General features: G+C 41.1%; 1 protein-coding gene across 5 annotated transcripts in view; it reads left to right on the top strand.

Moving 5' to 3' along the window:
• The window catches only part of COL15A1 (collagen type XV alpha 1 chain), a 202,593-nt gene that overhangs the window by 79,570 nt on the left and 107,266 nt on the right, over window positions 1-15,757 (top strand). For all 5 annotated transcript variants that reach the window (XM_078377611.1, XM_020806775.3, XM_073003912.2 and 2 more), the window contains 3 exons: window positions 3,476-4,023; window positions 7,398-7,472; window positions 8,761-8,850. In XM_078377611.1, coding sequence (XP_078233737.1) covers window positions 3,781-4,023; window positions 7,398-7,472; window positions 8,761-8,850 — 408 coding nt within the window. In that variant the 5' untranslated portion in view covers window positions 3,476-3,780. The remainder of the gene's footprint in view (window positions 1-3,475; window positions 4,024-7,397; window positions 7,473-8,760; window positions 8,851-15,757) is intronic.

The raw sequence follows: 15,757 nt of genomic DNA, 5'->3' as shown, positions 1-15,757 counted from the left end.
CAGGAAAAATGAACTTCAGGGAACAGATATGCTGTACTTGGTGAAAAATTGAATAAAACTGCAAGAGAATGATCTTAAAAAGTTTAGAAAATACTAAGTCTTGGCACAACTATTAAACTGATGTGGTGTTTTTATTTTTATGTGTACATGCGATCAGCCTTCTCTTTGCTAATATATATATATATATTAAGTTAACGTTGAATTGGAGTCATTTGTGAAAGTAGATGCTAGCTGCATCTATACATTTATCTATGGGATTAGTCCCCATCTTCCTTGCAGATGAACAGCGCAGGATGTGAGGGCTGAAGAATCCCTGGGAGCTATAGTTCAAAAATACATTTCCCCCAGCCAAGGCTGTGTTTTTTGGCTGAAACATAGGACAGAAAGTGTCTGTGTATGTTTGTATATGCACATGTATACACACATTTCCCGTATTTCCTTTACAGTGGTGCCTCGCTAGACAGTTACCCTGCATGACAGTTTTTTCACTAGACATTGACTTTTTGCGATCACTATAGCGATTCGCAAAACAGTGGTTCCTATGGGGGAATTTCGCTGGACAATGTTTGGTCCCTGCTTCGCAAACCAATTTTTGCTAGACAATGATTTTGACAGCTCCCTCCGTGCTTGCAAAACGGGTGTTTTGGGGACCTAAGCTTCGCAAGACAGTTATTTAAACAGCTGATCAGCTGTTCGCAAAGCAGCTTTCCTATGGCCGATCTTTGCTAGACAACAACGATTCTTCCCCATTGGAATGCATTAAACAGGTTTCAATGCCTTCCAATAGGGAAATGCTTTTTGCTAGACAATGATTTCGCTAAACAGCGATTTCAGTGGAACAGATTATCATCGTCTAGCAAGGCACCACTGTAATATGTATGAGCTAAGTCTAATGGTAGGGATTTAACATTCAAGGAATTTAATTTAGTTGGGACTCAAAGATTTAGCCATAGAAGTAAACCAAGTACAGAAACCCTCAAACCTCTGAGAAATAGTCCTGAAACAAAAGTGTCAAATTCTGGTATCTCCATTCTGCTGCTCCATGTCAGACATTACCACTGACCTGATCAAAACCAGTTTCATCTTTAAAAAAAAGAGAGAGAAAAGAGAGAAAAAGAGAGAGAGAAATCATCTTATTTTGGAAGCTAAGCAGGTTCAAGCCTGGCTACTATTTGAAAAGAGGCCCCTAGGGAATACCAAGAATCTCTGGGTAGGATTAGGAGAAAATTGTGCCTGGAGAGGTGGTGCTGGCCAGAGCTGACAGTGCTAAGTGGACCGATGTCTTGGTTCAACATAACACAGCTTCCTGTACCTTTAAATATCTTCCTTAGAAGTCAACTGACACTTAATTTATGGAGGTTCATCCTATTAGCCTAACAGATGCTAAAGGCATAACAAAAGGTAAAGGTAAAGGTTCCCCTTGACAATTTTTGTCCAGTCGTGTTCGACTCTAGGGGGGGCGGTGCTCATCCCCGTTTCCAAGCCATAGAGCCAGCGTTTTGTCCGAAGACAATCTTCCGTAGTCACATGGCCAGTGCGACTTCTACACGGAACGCTGTTACCTTCCCACCGAGGTGGTTCCTATTTATCTACTCGCATTTGCATGCTTTCGAACCGCTAGGTTGGCGGGAGCTGGGACAAGCAACGGGCGCTCACTCCGTCACGTGGATTCAATCTCACGACTGCTGGTCTTCTGACCCTGCAGCACAGGCTTCTGCGGTTTAGCCCACAGCGCCACCACACTCCCATTTTTAAAAAAAGGCATAACAAAGCCAGTTACTAACTGTGTGTCATTAAGTTGGATCCAACTTATAGTAACCCTTTTCCTGGGCTTTCCAGATAGAGAATACTCAGAAATGGTTTACCATTCCCTTCTTCTGGGGGCATCCTGAGCCTGTGCAGCTTGCCCAAGGCTACTAAGGCTGCCTAATTCACAAGAGACACAGTCAACATGCATGAACACCTAGCCTCTGGCTCCGCAGCCAGATAGTTAAACCACTGAGATATCCAGCCAGCTTATTGTTTCTGAATAAGTGGTTATACTGGAGCACTCAGTACAGTATTAGGCATTTTGAATGTTTGGTGTACAGGTAGCGATAGGAAAATCAGAACCACATGTTGGGTATTTAGAAGGTGAACTTTCACTTTTTCATTGAAAAGCAGTGAGGAATGGGAGTTATTTTACACTGCAGAAACGAGAGAGAAGAAAGGAATTTAACTGCATCCCCGCTTATTGGCTTTTCCCTGAAATCCATCCTCCAGCACTCTCACTCCCCTTGAAATTACCGTCAACCTTTTGGTTATCTGCTGCTGTAGAGCAATATATCCTGTGATTTTGCATGAGGAGAAACAGCTCTTCATGAACTTAGCTCTCTAGGATGAGTGCAAAGCAGTATAGAAGATCCAGCAATTCAGTACATGTAGCCTAATACTTAAAAACTTGGTTTAAAAAATAGCAATTGGTGGTAAAAAATGTTTTTACAAGTGTTTGTTACTTGTTGGTTGTGAGTGCCTTATCTCCCATTGTCCAGACTAAAACTGGATGGTGAGAGCAAGCTTCGTGTTCTTTCTGAGCAATTGAGTACAATATTGCCTGCAGGATTTTCTGTACATCTTTGGTAATAAAGGGGACAGGCTACTTAGTTGGGAGTAATAGGAAGTAGGGAAGGGTGAGAAAAATTCAGATAGGATGCCATTGTTAGAAAGTAGCAAATTGCCATGTGTTAAAATGGTGTGATTGACATCTGTCAGGGTCTTCTGGTCTCCCCTAGCTTGCAATTTAGCGTGCTTTGTTTTGCGATAAGTCATCAGGAGGCAAAGAAAGCCTTTAACATGTTGCAGAGTTTTCAGTTTTCTGGTAAATTTCTCTCTCCCTCCCTTTTTTGCGACTTAGTACAGAGATCTACAGAGGAGAATAGCTTCAGATTCCCGAGAGTCCACCCTCTTCTCATTAACTGGCACTTAAAGTCCCAGTAACTCACTTTGAGACATTTGTATGAGAAATCATTTAAAAAATTTCTTTACTTCCAGTTGCTTGAAATTACAAACTTGTGCATATTGTTTTCTTTACTGCATACCTAGTCGCAACCAACTGAACAGATCAACAACAAAAAACAACTCTGTCCAACTGACTGTAGAAAGGGATAGAATTCTCAACAGAGAGGCGAGCTTCTTTCTGAATTTCAAAGGGAAGGATTGGTTAGTGTTGGATAAAAAGACCATCACTCCAGCCCAGAAAAATCACTCAGACAGCATGCAAGGTTGTAAATAAAACTCCAACATAACATGTTTTCTCCTTCTAATGAAGTGTTTGTTTCCATCCTGAAACATCTTTGGGAAGGGCTTATGATCACAAACTTTCCTGGCCCCACCAGATGGTGAAGCATTTGGCTGTACCTTAGAGCCTTTCTTTAGAAATGTGAAATACCAAAACATTTTAAAATAAATAATTTGTGGTGTTTCTCTTGTGTTACAGAAAGAGGATCAAAGGGGAATCTTGACCTCACGGAACTAATAGGAGTCCCACTTCCTCCTTTTGTCTCCTTTATCACTGGCTATGGAGGATTTCCAGCCTACAGCTTTGGACCAGATGCTAATATAGGCCGCCTGACAAGGACTCTTATACCCCAGCCATTCTACAGAGATTTTGCAATCACCATTACAGTCAAACCAAATAGTGACCATGGAGGTGTATTGTTTGCCATAACGGATGCTTTTCAGAAGACCATCTACCTGGGAGTCCGACTATCACCTGTGGATGACAGCACCCAGAGAATCATTATGTACTACACTGAACCTGGTTCTCAGCTATCTCGAGAGGCTGCTTCATTTAAGGTCCCAGTGATGACCAACAAGTGGAATCGCTTTACGCTGGCTGTGCAGGACAGTGAGGTCATCTTGTTCATGGACTGTGAGGAATATAACCGAGTCCAGTTTCAGAGAACAGCAGAGACCTTGCTCTTTGAATCCAGCTCAGGCATATTTGTTGGGAATGCTGGAGCAACAGGACTTGAAAAGTTTACTGTAAGTATGTGTCCAGCAGAGTTGTAGGTTGTTTTGCAGCTTAGCTTGTGTAAGATCCAGCCATGTTCAGAAGCCCACACTCTTACAATGCTTTCAAGCAAAATCTTTTACCAGTCAATGGAGTAGAGAGCTCTGATTCAATTATTCCCAGTCATACATCCATTATCTGATTAATAGTAGTCTTGATTACTGCCAGTATTTGGGACTAGATCAGGTCCTTGATCTGGGTTTGGGAAGAAGTAAGGAAAGGTGAGAATTGCAGGAAAGAAGAAGAATAAACCTCACAACCACAAGCACAAAAATACTCTTTCAAACTTTGTTTCCATTTCAGAAGAACACAAAAGATAGTCACCAAACAGTTGTGTAGAACTGATAGTCCCCCTCTTTCCAAGATATAGTGGCTGGACAACTCCTAATGAAATGTACTGTGTAATTAGAAAGTGGGCTGCTTCTCTAAGGAAATCAGAATTTATGATCAGTAACTATGTGGACTGGATTTCTCAGTGAGTTTGATACCTAACTGTAGAGCTAGAGGTTGGGAGTTCAATTACCCACTGTGCCTCTCAAGTGTAGAACTAACCTATATAGCCCTGGAGATGCTACACAGCCCCAGGGTCCACCAGAAAAAAGAAATGGTAAATGGCTTCTGTATATCCTATACCTAGCAAACCCTGGAAAGAGTCACTTTAAGTTGGAATTAACTTGACAGCATGTTGCTATTATTATTATTATTATTATTAGTTATGTGGGAAATACCATTCTGTTGATAAATCCTTTTTGTTTGTTTGTTTTTAAATTGAAATACACTTCTCCCTTGGATTGCATGGATTTGAGCAGCACGGTTGTGGTAATATATGGATTTTTTTTCAACAAACAAATACTGTGCTGCTGTTTCCATAGTCTTTCGAGACTGAAGGATGCCTAACTAACTAAGTTTGTCTTCAGGATATAGCCTGGGAAAGGTGGGTCTTGGATTACCAAGGCTCCTATTGCTGTTGAGTGCTGCTGGGGCATGCTATAGAGTTAATAAAATAAATTCATTTGTTCTGTATGTGTGTGAATCAGCTGTTTATGCTTTGTGGTTATGTTTTTGGGGACATAATTGTTATATATGAATTTTGAACTACATGGGGGCCCAGCACACCTAACCCCAGTGTTGCTGAAGGGAGAAGTGTACTACAATAGAGCACAGAGTTCTCCTTTCCTGAAAAATGTAGAACTTCACTTCCTACACTATTTTGGTCCTTTGTCCTTCGCTTGCCAATGCCATCTATGTAATTAGATGCCTTTGTACAGTACTATATATTATATATTCACCAGAGCTTAGAATGCTGTTTTTTAAAAGTTACTCCTCATTTTTAGAAAATAATTTTTTACTGTTTTTCATTATTATGATTTTATTTATCAGCCTTCATGTAATATGTTATGCTCTTAAGGTGTTTTATTTGCTTTTTTTAGCCCTTTAACAAAGGTTGATATTGCAAAAAAGACACCGGGTCTTTCCAAATCACTTGAAAGTGCCCCCCCTTCTTCAAAACTGTGAAATCCTGAGTAAAGTTTGCTCACACAGCTTGGAAACAATGCATTGAAATTAATGTATTCAAATTAAACGACTTAGTTTTCTTCAAATGTGTGAAAAGCATCCGGTCATCTAATGCTTTAAAATGTTAGTTTTAAAAATAACATTAGATAGAAAATAATTCCAGTGACAAAAAGAGCAGTTCTGAAGGAACTCATAACAAATGCACTGCTAAGGGTGAATGGTGACAAGTTAGATGCCATTCTATATAAACCCTACTGTTATGAAAAGTAATGATCTAATTGATGAATCAATAATGCTAATTCAATTAGTTCAACTGTTACAGCAACATCAGATATAGTTGTTATGTTACTTTTTAAACAAATTGTCATTAAGCCCTCCCAAAAAAAAAAAAAAAGGATGAAATCCTTTTTGCAACTATGGCTGTGGCAAACTAATAACATTATCAGTGGAGGAGATTTTTGGAAATTAAACTCTTCTTACTTCTTTCTAACAGCTCCTATGGCTCCTTTTTCATCATGTGGAAATCACATAAGAACTCTTTAACTAGGAAAAAATTGTTGCTACCAGGATGACATTACTAACAGCAGCAATTTTCTATAATTAATGCCTTCTATGCCTGTCCTGCAACTCCCGTGAGTTCTAAACTATGAAAGAGATTACATGGGAGCATCTAAAAATCACCCCCTGCTGATGGTGTCATTAGCCTTTTGGGGGTATAGTTGCAGTAACAGGATTTCAGCTGTTGCGTGTTACAGCTGTAATCACTTTTTGCGATGTGTTACTTCAAGCTTCGTTATCAGTGAATATGTGACATTTTGAAACCTTAATTTTTTGCTGCCATGCCATGAGATTTCTGTGAGGGCCTGTGTTGAAATATTGGTTGCCACAAGATGGCTGTTGGTTTAAATGTCTTTGCAAGAGGATCAAAGAAATGTGTTCTGTCAAGAGCTGTTGGCTATGAAATCCAAATAGAACTTCCACGTTTAGAGAGAATGGCTGAAATCCTGTTGCGCAGCTCCATGTGTGCAATGATAATGGTGGCGGCAGCAGGAGCGGCGAATCACAGCTGATTAAAGGCAGATTACATCCAATTGAAGATGATTTTGGGTTGGACATGACTTGTACACAACGTGACAAAGTCTAATGCACCTGAAATCACCAAAGGAAGCCTTTAAACAGTGGCAGTTGCACACGCGGAAATGTGAGCAGGATTTCAGCCAATGGACCTCTGAACTCTAACTGCATGAGTCAAACAAAAGAGAACCTTGTTTCTTTCCTGTCCAGCGCGTGTGGTTCCCAGTGGCATTTGGCTAGATGTTTTTTTTTGAAAATGGATGTTGGACTGAATGGACTTTTGGCTTTACCACTAAAGCCTTTATTATAATAGGTTATAATAGTTTCATGTAAATGTTATAAATTGAATGTAATGAAATGTTAACATAATGGCATATTCAAACTTTCTCAGTACTTCAGGCTGCTGGTGTGTATGTTTGGATCTCAAATGCTCTTCCACAGAACACTTCGCTATGCGTTGAGTGTTTGGGAGATGACTTCAGCCTTGACTTTTTCTTGCTGTAAAATGGAGGGGAGTGTTTATTGTGTAATAACTCTACAGTATTTGCTTATTTTTTTTTCTAGCCAGGAAGGCCCCCAAGGCAATGCACACCAATCCTTCATCCTTTTCCTTACTTCCAACAGACCTTTAGTATGGTCTATGTAACTGAGAGCCTTTTCAAGAACAGCAATTGTACTCTATAGGGCTTTTCATGTGTTCTCTGAGAGATTCTTACTAAAAAATGTCATCTTACATTGTTATTCTCAATCTTTACAGGGCTCTATCCAGCAGCTGACAATCAAACCTGACTCAAGGGCTATTGAGGATCAGTGTGAAGATGATGATCCATATGTGAGTACTCCTACATACACATTTTTGTAATAATGATAAGGATTTAGAAGTAGATGTCAATATAACAATGTAGGAACCCTTTCGTCCACAGTACTGCTAATAATTCTCAATGTACCCAGTTCTCTAGATGGAGGTTACAAACTATGATTGTTTGTTTTAATGATGGAGAAAGTAGTTGATGAGAAGCCTGGTAGATGGATGGAGAGAAGTATGATACAGGTTCTGTGGGGTGTGCAGTTTCTATTTATACAAAGTAGTTGCATAGACTTCTAGAGGAGCCTCAGGGGTGTCGCTTAGTAGAAGCTGGGATGTCAGAACAGGTAGGTTTTACCTTTCTCTAGTGGTAGAGCATATCCTTCATGTGCAGAACCTTCCAAGTCCAGTCCTCATGTGCTTCAGTAAATGAATGTCAACTGTACCCTCCCCCACCCCACCCCCCCTACCCCCGTGGACTGCAACGCAAGTGCAGGGCAGACAGGGCTGGTACTGCTATGAGGCTTAGTGAGGTGGTGACTTCAGGTGGCAGGAAGCTGGGGCCTATGAATGCATTGCTCTCCAAAACCACTGCTGCCCCACAAGGGTCCCAAAAGGCCTGGATAAAAGGATAAATGAGTGGCCCCTTGACAGAGAGCAGGAGCAGGAGTAGAAGAACATTTATGATTGCTGCCAACCACTTTTTTCCCCCCTTCACAGTAACCCTGCTTCTCCTGACCCTGCTGTTCCTTGGTTATGGGAGGCAGTATTATAGCACTGCTCCTTTCTTATCACATCTAGGTCTGCTTAGACCTCCTCCTGGTGTCCCTTCCCATGTTTGTCCTAGGAGGCAGTGCTGTTTTCATCCCCTCTGCCATCCCCCCATTGGCCTACATTTGAAAAAGGGTTACTGTCTTGCTGCTTCTGCCACTGCCTGTAGGCAGCAGAGGCATGCCCCCCTGTCCTGTGGGGCATGCAGCTAGTTGGGAGGGCAGACATATCTTTCTACCTCAAGCTGCGGGATAACTTGGGTTCGCCCTGATGGCAGGGATAGGGGGTCTGTGGGCTTCCAGAGGCTGAACCACAACTCCTGTGTATCATCACTAATGGTATTGTCTGAAGACCGATGGAATTTGAAGTCTTGCCCCTGGCTAAATGTATCTGTTTTGTAATCAGTCATGAATTCAGTCTGGGGAACGTATGTGTACTTATGCAGTTTGGTCATCTTTCATGTGCTGGATATGCAAACACAATATCTATTAAATTTCTCATGTGAGCTTCAGCTAAACCCATAATTCTGTCCTGGGTTTTGTAGGCTTCAGGTGAGGGCAGTGGCCATGACAGCATTCAGGGGCAGGAGGGTATCCCTGAGACACATGAAGTTATTTGGCCTACGCAAGCCCCAGTAAGTATTCAATTTTATCTTTGTGGCTTCCATCTAATTAACAAAATCTTTTGATGCAATTTTTAAATTTTAGGCACATGGTAAGTAAATGCAAGCTCATTGTTACATCAATAGCAAGTTTTAAATTTAAAATGTCTTATTTATAAAGCCACTTTCTTATGTGATAAGGGTTGTCTCATATATTTATTTAAGATATTTTCACCCCAACGTTCTCCTTAATAAAGACCCAAAGCAGCTTGTGTTATTGAAAGACAATATTTAAAGCTAAAAACAATGAGTATTCAAAGGTGAGTTTCATAATTGAAAGACAATATTTACAGCTAAAAGCAAAAATTAAAAAGGAAGAAATACCACTCTGAGAAATGTAAACACAAGTGATACTAAAAACACAGTCGAAGCAGTAATGCATAATAATCCATCTAAAAATTCCATGCAGGTAGCCAGTCACTAAGGGAAAGCTTGCCTGATATGTAGAAACTGGTTATGTTTTTAGTCAGTCAATAAAAAATGTTGTCTGGTTGCATAACATGATGAATGAGTAAAACAATAAAAACAGTATGTAATAAAAACAAATGTAACTATCAGTGCAGGAAACACAATATAAATTACAGTATATAAAAGGAGTGATTCTGTCACTTTCCAAGCAAGACTAAACTGTAAAATCTGTAGTCTATAATACAAAATGTATGTAAGAAAAGCAGAGTGTTTGCCTGGCAGTGAAAAATAACTCTGATTAGATCTTTAAAAGAACTGTAAAATAACATCAAAAATTTGATTTCAAACTGACCTGAAGCCTTTGCAGCTGACAGAGCATTGCCATCACATGAACGTATTAACCAACCCCAATAAGTACATTAAAGCAAAAAGCAAAGCAAAGCGTGCTGCTTATATACCGCCCCATAGAACTTCAAGCACTCTCTGGGTGGTTTACAAGTTAATTATGCAGGCTACACATTGCCCCCCCACCAAGCTGGGTACTCATTTTACCCACCTTGGAAGGATAGAAGGCTGAGTCAACCTTGAGCTGGCTACGAGGGATTGAATCCCAGGTCGTGAGCACAGTTTTGGCTGCAGTACAGCGGTTTAACCACTGCGCCACAAGGCTCAGTCCTTCTTGAACTAATGGAACTTTCCAAACCATTTTCAATGGCAGGTCAGTACACAACCCATGTAACTGCAGGCTACCAGTGTGTGTATAACTGTTGTCAACAATCTTTATTTAGACAGATGTGGTTGCTATTTCTGCCTAAGGTAGTACAAGATTCTTGTACTCCTGTGCACTGAACTCTCCTGTGCCTTAAGTTAGAATAATGGATCCAGGAACATCTCTAAATTGAGCACCTGCTCCTTCAGTGAAAAAGTAATCCTCTCCAGAACAGGTATAAAATCACTGAAGTGGGCAGGTAAACCACTTGTTAATAGTATCTTTGTCTTGTCCGAACTAAGCTTCAGTTTCTTCATTCTCATTAAAACCATTATTCTATTCATGCACTGATTCGGACTTTCACTGCCTCACCTGGGCTAGATAAAAAAGAGAGAGATAAAGTTGGGGTTTTGCACATTAATGACATTGCAGCACATATATCGAGATAATCTGCCTCAGATGTTTAATGAGGATGTTAAATAGCACAGGAGTAAAAGCTGAGACCTGCAGAGCCCTGAGATGGAAGACAACAATAATCCACCAGCACCATTCTTTGGAAATGGCCATCCTAGTACAAAAGGATCAGGAAGAGAACAACACCTTACTCCTTTAAACGAGTTCAAATCCCCACGGCTGGGTGCACTGCATCCAAAAATATTGAAGGAACTGGCTGAAGAGATCACAGAACAACAGTCTTATTATTTTCTTGAAGTCATGGAAGATGGGTGAAATGCCAGATGATCGGAGGACAGTAGATGTTGCCTCAATCTTAAAAAAGAACAAAAAAAGAAAGAAAAGAAGAAAAGAAAAAGAGGAAACAGGAAACTACAAACCAGTCAGCCAGACATCAATACCACAGAAAATTATGGAACAGATTATAAAGTACTCACTCTGCAAGTACTTTCAAAGCAATGCAGTAATAACTAAGAGCCAACATGCCAGATTAATCTTACTTCATTACGTGGTAGATGGTCTGGTTGTTATAGACGTAATACACCTTGACTTCAGCAAAGCCTTTGACAAAAATGCCCCAATATATTCTGATTATCAGAATATATTAGTGTGGGCTGGATAGAACAACCGTCTGGTGGCTACACAATTGGCTAGAGAATTGTACTCAGAGGGTGATGATTAATGGCTCCTTCCCAAACTGGGAGGAGGTAACTAGTGGGGTACCCTCAGGCTTAGTCCTGGGCCCTGGGCTCTTTAACATTTTTATTAAAGACTTGGATGAGGGAAAACTTATCAGATTTGCAGATGATCCAAAATTGGGTGGAATAGCTAATACCCTGGAAGACAGAAACAAAATTCAAAAAGATCTTGATAGGACTGAGCACTGGGCTGAAAACAACAGAATAAAATAAGGGATAAGTGTAAAGTTGGAAAAAGCAAACGCACAGTTACAAGATGTGGGATAATTGGCTCAGTAATACTATGAGTGAGAAGGATCTTGGAACTGATGTAGATCACAAGCTGACTATGAGCCAACAGTGCAGTGTGGCTGCAAAAAAAGCAAATGCTATTTTAGCATGCATTAACAGAACAATAGTATCCAAATCCCATGAGGTACCACTCTATTCAGTACCAGTTAGGCCTCACCTAGGGTACTGTGCCCAGTTCTGGACACCACATTTTGAGGACTGGAGCAAGTTCAAAGGAGGGTAACATGGATAATCAGGAGATTGGAAACCAAGCCCTATGAGGAAAGACTAAAATAACTGGGCAGGTTTAGTCTTGAGAAATGAACTGAGGGGAGATATGATAAGGGTAAAGGTGCTCATCCCCGTTTCCAAGCCATAGAGCCAGCGTTTGTCCGAAGACAGTTTCCGTGATCACGTGGCCAGCGCAACTAGACACGGTACACCGTTACCTTTCCACCGTGGTGATACCTATTTATCTACTCACATTTACATGTTTTCAAACTGCTAGGTTGGCAGGAGCTGGGACAAGTGACGGGAGCTCACTGCATTGTGTGTATGTGATCCTACGACTGCTGGTCTTCCGACCTTGCAGCACAGAGGCTTCTGCAGTTTAACCCACAGCAGCACCATGTCCCTCCTGGAGATATGATTGTTGTTGTTGTTTATTTGTTTAGACATGTCCGACTTTTCATGACCCCATGGATCAGAGCACGCCAGGCCCTCCTGTCTTTCACTGCCTCCCGGCAGTTAACAAATACTTGAAAGCAGTCATACAGAGGAGACGCAGGATCAGTTCTTGATCATCCCAGAGTGCAGGACACGCAACAATGGACCCAAGCTACAGGAAGCCAGATTTAGGCTGGATATCAGGAAAAACTATTAGAGCAGTATGACAATGGAACCAATTATTTTGGGAGGTGGTGAGCACTCCAACGCTGGAGGCATTCAGGAGAAAATCAGACAACCATCTGTCAGTTCTGCTTGGATTTGAATTCTTGCCTTGAGCAGGGGGTTGAACTCGATGACCTTATATGGCCCTTTCAGTTCAATTATCCTATGATTCTATCATTCTATATACATACTCCTGAATGAAAAGGTCTATCCAGTCTTGCGTCTTGTTTCCTACAGTGGAAAGTCACACACCTATAGGAAGCCCGCAAACAGGACATGCATACAGTGGCTCTGTCTTCTGAAAATTAGTTTCAGAGCTGCAGTAGCTGATGCTGGAGGAGGTGCATAGGCACCATGACTAGATGGCATTGATGTGTCTCAGGGTCACTGAAATCAAACTGAAATAGTGCACATCCACCCACCACTGAAGTTAGTCTCCACCAATGCACTGTACCTTTTAAAACCATCAGTGGCTGTCACTGTACCTTGAGGTAGTAAATTCCAGATCAATGTTTTGGGATGTCAGGGTGCCTCTACTTTAGCTGTCATACACTCAGCAACCTGCAATCTAGGTGTCCAGGTGGATGAACTCCTAGTTCTAATCATTGTTAATTTCTGCCTGAAATATGGTACCTCTGGCCCGTAAGCCAAATCTGCTAGGATTCTCCACCTGCTCTGCTAAAATCTAACCCTCTCCACCAAGCATGGCACAGTAGGATGAAGACCTAATTCCTAAATTCCTTATCTGATTGATGCTGATCACGGACAGAGTGGCCTGCCCAGCAGGTAGCACTAATGCTTCCACTTGGGGGAGGGCATGTGCACAGGGGAATGAATATGTGGAGAGAGGAGGCTGGAAGGGATAACCATGTATATATGTAGAACAGAGTAAATGAATGTGAGTAAGTTTGTGTAAATGGGACATCTATGTGTGCATTAAGTATGAATGGTATGGAGGGGTGTGTGTGTCCGTGTCCGTGTCCGTGTCCTGTGTGTGTGTGTGTGTGTGTGTGTGTGTGTGTGTGTGTCCGTGTGTGTGTCTGTGTGCCCGTGTGTGTGTGTGTGTGTGTGTGTGTGTGTGTGTGTGTGTGTGTGTGTGTGTGTGTATGTGTGTGTGTCCGTCCCATAGTCATTCACATTAAACTGAAATAGTGGCACACACCATACTGGAAACTTATATCCTTCATGAATCTTCATACTCAGCTCAGCAGGAAGCTCCAAAAATACCTCAAAATTATGAGTTAGGTAGAATCTAGAAACAGACTAGGTGATACATTGTTATGAAAAATGCACTTGGAGAGTATGATGTTTGTTTTCAGATGCTTGTAATTTTCACTGTGTCTTCTTTTCTACATAACATGAAATTCAGTGCATCAGATTAGAATGCAGGAGACCTGATTTTTCAGCACGGAAAGTCAATGGGGTGACACTGGTAAAACCTCTCCTTAAATATCTTGCATGCCCAGGAAACCCTCGCTAAGATTGCCACAAGTCAGAACTGAGTTAACAGCACATAACACACACATCACATAAGATGCTTAGCATACTTATTTGAGCGGATTTGGGCAGCGAGGATTAATTGTATAAGATCTGCAAAGCACTTTTTGGCCCATATTTCAGTTTTTAAATAATTTTTATGTACTGCACAAGGAAACACAGGTCTCTCTTAACATACTTCACAGTTTAGAGACTTCTCAGCAGATTGAGACTAATCACACTAATTCAAGGAATGAAGCCAAAAAGAGGTGATTTTATGGTTTAAAGACAAGTACTATCCTATAAAGCTTGTATCCATTCTACACTCCTTTGGAAACTGTATTTTTTTTTTTTTGGTCTTTAGTCTGCCTCCAAACAAAGAGCAGTCTGTGAAACCCTAGCTCCGGCTACAGTAGGGTTCTTTGTGTGAGATAATCACCCCATGTTTTACGCTGTGGAAATTTTCAAGCCAACAATCATAAGCCAGAATGCCTGTAAAGCAATCAGCTTTTTAAGCCATGAGAATTTAATGGGAAAGTACTTGGGGGCCGGGGGAAGGGCAACAAGATGCATTGCTTCAAGTTTATTTACTGAAATTTATTGAAGTACTATTAAGAAGTCCTGTGTTATATTGGAGGAAACCGCAATGGATCAAGTCTCTCAAGATTTATGTTCTAGTGAAAAAAACTGGGGGCGGGGGGGGGGGGAATGTGAGCTGTGAAGTTTGTAAATGCCACCAAGTCCCTAGATTTATATCCAAACTGGGGAGGATAGTTGTGGAATTTCAGTGTATCTTTCCTTGCCAAATTCCAAATCAGCCAAGACCAAGGCACTGTCTGATAGCCAGCTCAGCCACTGACAGATGCTTTTAGAAAGCTGATGTTCACATGGGAGTGTTACAAATTGCCAAGCAAACTGCCTAGAGCTGTTCCCTCTACTGAGTGAGAGTGAAGTGAATGAAGGGCCATGATTTTTAATAGTGCAGTTGCCAGCCTAATAAACTATTTTTCAGTGTCCAGTTTGCCTTGAGCACTTTGGGAAATGCTCCTATAACAAACCAGCACCACTGTGTGGCAATGAAGGAGAAATAATACCATTTTTTAAAAAGAAACAGCTTGGTGCCCACAGTGATGCACAAGAGTACCTAGACAGAAAAAAAAAGAAATAGGGAATGAATAAAGAAAACATGAAGCAAATTGGCACCCTCTCCTTTTTTGCAGCGTATCACAGCCTATTAAATAGTTCTTCTTAGGCTGCACCACCTGCTGAGCTACAAGACAGCAACATTAACAAGCTGCAAACAAGGCTTTCCTTCTCTCTCCCTGTGTGGCCAGTCAATTCAGACTGCCCCAGGGAAAACCAAATCCCTGGTGTGAGTTCACAACAGATGAATGTGAGTGAATTCACATTTTCCTTGCTGTCACACCCATACCCTCTTAAGAAGAATTAGTTAAAAGATCTCAAGGAGGGGAAGGCCTCCAACAATCAAAGGAGATTATTCTTTGGAGGCAATTGCATCGGGGTGCATACTGCTGTCTCAAGCAGATGTGTTGCATGAGATCAAGGACAATGAAGCAAATAACAGAAAAAAGAAGACAAGGCATAACCAAGGAGTTCATGGGAGTGCAAGATTTGAGCCATCTCCAGAATTTTCAGTAGCTGATCCAAACTGGAAAGTGATGCTATAGATAGGATGTACAAGCCACATGAACTTTAATGTGCTTCTATTGTGATTCAACATTTGCTCAGTTCTTCATGCCACCCCATATTAGAGGTGAGCAAACCTGTTAGGTTCGCTTTCCCTTACCTTTTATCATTTTACTTTTTGTTGTTACATTATTGGTAAATTTTGATAAAGAGCAAACCAAAACAAAATTGTCATCCATGCTTATAGCCAACTGCATCTTCTTAAATCAAAAAGGTTGAAGTAGCAGCAAAGAAATCCAGACTCAGTACAGAGTGCAAATATTTCATG

The sequence above is a fragment of the Pogona vitticeps genome, chromosome 6 (assembly GCF_051106095.1).
Source record: "Pogona vitticeps strain Pit_001003342236 chromosome 6, PviZW2.1, whole genome shotgun sequence".
Classification (NCBI taxonomy): Eukaryota; Metazoa; Chordata; class Lepidosauria; order Squamata; family Agamidae; genus Pogona; species Pogona vitticeps.
Note: the sequence above shows the minus strand (reverse complement) of the source record. Positions and strands in the feature narration are given on the sequence as shown.